Genomic DNA, 2,500 nt, shown 5'->3' on the forward strand with positions numbered 1-2,500 from the left:
GCCTCAGGCCAATGAGAGGTGTGCGGGGGCGGGCGACCCAAGGGACCAATGAGATTTCCCCTAGGGACACCGGACATCCAGGCAGGCAAACATACAGTGCTTTCACTAATATAGTATAAGATTTGTGAGGTGTGAAATCATGACATTTTTATCTTTGCACTTTTTTGAGACTACCAATGTAGTATGAATTTTCCCCCTATTTGGCATTTTTTTGGTACTTTACTGGTGCCTTTTTGCATTGGCCTGTCCCCCACTTTTTTATACATTTTTTATATAGTTTTTACATGGATTTTTTATAATAATTTAATAGGATTTTTTGGATAGTTTTCCACTGGTCTGTCCCTTTAATTCCCCTTTTTTATATCATTACATACATCATTTATCTATGTATTAATAGAGATCTTATTGTATGATTTTCAAATAAGAATCGTGAGTACTTTGTAAATATTTCCCTTTATATATTGATTATCCCCCCTCACTTCATTGATTATTTCATTAATCAATCTTTGAATCATTTTTTGAATCCTTAGTACACACAGTATCCCCGTCTCTGTGATCCAGTTATTACGTGGATGCTCCTTTTTCAAGTCCCAGTTTTTACACCAAGATAGAAATGTCAATCGATTAAATGATATAGTAACATGTGCAGACCTTTTTTTAGCAGATGCCTTTTATTGATGTCAATTAAGTAGGGTATATTAAGATGTTAGGTGAGAGGGGGCGGTACACTCCTGACGAAGCCACGGATGGGATTGGCGAAACACGTAGAGTGGTAGCCGCCTGTAGGAGGAGAGAGGCAGTGACCGAGATTGCAGACCCAGAATCCAAATCCGGAAGTGACGTGTCGCGACTAATCAGATGTAACGTGTCGGCGTACCTCGGAGAGAGCAAGGGAAGCAGGGAGCTGACCGCTGAGACACCGTTTGCAGACCGGAGGCTGGGGGTGAGTCAAATGTCCACAGCATACTCTCTTCCGTCAGTGTTGTGATACAATAAAAACATTCAAATAATGCATGTAAGTGTGCATTTTTAAGCCCTATAAAAGTTACGTTTTTTAAGATTGGTCTGCACTATTGATACTTTTCCTTCTTTACATATACCACTGTTCTGCTGAGATTGGAGGTCTTCACCCCATCCGGAATAGGAGTTCCTCTTCTCGTCTGGAAACTGTTTCCAATTGCATGTTTTTTTATCAACATCTTGTGAGTAGGCTGTGCATACGAGCCAAGACACATCACTTAGCGAATTCACAATTGTTTTATTGTCTACACTTAGATTGCTCTTTTGTTTTATTTCCCTTTATGCTCCCCCTGAATTCCGAACGGAACACTTATACGTGAGCGTCTTAGTCACTGGTTATCCCTAAATATGCCTGGCTTTAGAGATAGGTCCCTCCCCTGTGTGTGTCATCTTGTATGTGTTCAGGTTGCATAACTGACTAAATTCCTTCCCACATTCGGTCTTTCGTCTGTGTGTGTCCTCTTGTGTGTGCTCAGGTTGGATATGTCACTAAACCCCTTTCCACATTCCCAACATACATACGGTCTCTCTCCTGTGTGTGTTCAGGTGGGATAAGTCACTAAATCCCTTCCCACATTCCCCACATACATACAATCTCTCGCCTCTGTGTGTTCTCTTGTGTATGTTCAGGTTGCTTAACTGACTAAATCCCTTCCCACATTCCCCACATACATACGGTCTCTCGCCTGTGTGTGTCCTCTTGTGTATGTTCAGGCTAGATAAGTCACTACATCCTTTCCCACATTCCCCACATACATGTGGTCTCTCCCCTGTGTGTGTCCTCATGTGTGTGTTCAGGCTGGATGACCGACTAAATCCCTTCCCACATTCCCCACATATATGCGGTCTCTCCCCTGTGTGTGTCCTCATGTGTTTTTTCAGGCTGGATAAGTCACTAAATCCCTTCCCACATTCCCCACATACATGTGGTTTCTCCCCTGTGTGTGTACTCTGGTGTATGTGCAGGCTGTATAACCGACTAAATCCCTTCCCACATTCCCCACATATATGCGGTCTCTCACCTGTGTGTGTCCTCTTGTGTATGTTCAGGTTGGATGACTCACTAAATCCCTTCCCACATTCCCCACATACATGTGGTTTCTCCCCTGTGTGTGTCCTCATGTGTGTGTTCAGGCTGGATACATCCCTAAATCCCTTCCCACATTCCCCACATACATGCGGTCTCTCCCCTGTGTGTGTCCTCTTGTGTTTGTTCAGCCTGGATGACACACAAAATCCCTTCCCACATTCCCCACATACATGCGGTCTCACCCCTGTGTGTGTCCTCTTGTGTATGTTCAGACTGGATAAGTCACTACATCCCTTCCCACATTCCCCACATACATGTGGTCTCTCCCCTGTGTGTGTCCTCATGTGTGTGTTCAGGCTGGATGACCGACTAAATCCCTTCCCACATTCCCCACATATATGCGGTCTCTCCCCTGTGTGTGTCCTCATGTGTTTTTTCAGGCTGGATAAG

General features: G+C 44.0%; 2 protein-coding genes across 5 annotated transcripts in view; both read right to left on the minus strand.

Annotated features, from left to right (window-relative positions):
- LOC142466919 (uncharacterized) overlaps nucleotides 1-2,500 on the minus strand; it is a 248,109-nt gene that overhangs the window by 105,774 nt on the left and 139,835 nt on the right.
- The window catches only part of LOC142466912 (uncharacterized), a 28,215-nt gene continuing 26,188 nt past the window's right edge, over nucleotides 474-2,500 (minus strand). For all 4 annotated transcript variants that reach the window (XM_075572523.1, XM_075572521.1, XM_075572522.1 and 1 more), the window contains one exon: nucleotides 474-2,500. This exon is cut by the window's right edge and continues 863 nt beyond it. In XM_075572523.1, the coding sequence (XP_075428638.1) occupies nucleotides 1,510-2,500 (991 nt within the window). In that variant the 3' untranslated portion in view covers nucleotides 474-1,509.

The sequence above is a fragment of the Ascaphus truei genome, chromosome 15 (assembly GCF_040206685.1).
Source record: "Ascaphus truei isolate aAscTru1 chromosome 15, aAscTru1.hap1, whole genome shotgun sequence".
In the NCBI taxonomy this organism is placed as follows: Eukaryota; Metazoa; Chordata; class Amphibia; order Anura; family Ascaphidae; genus Ascaphus; species Ascaphus truei.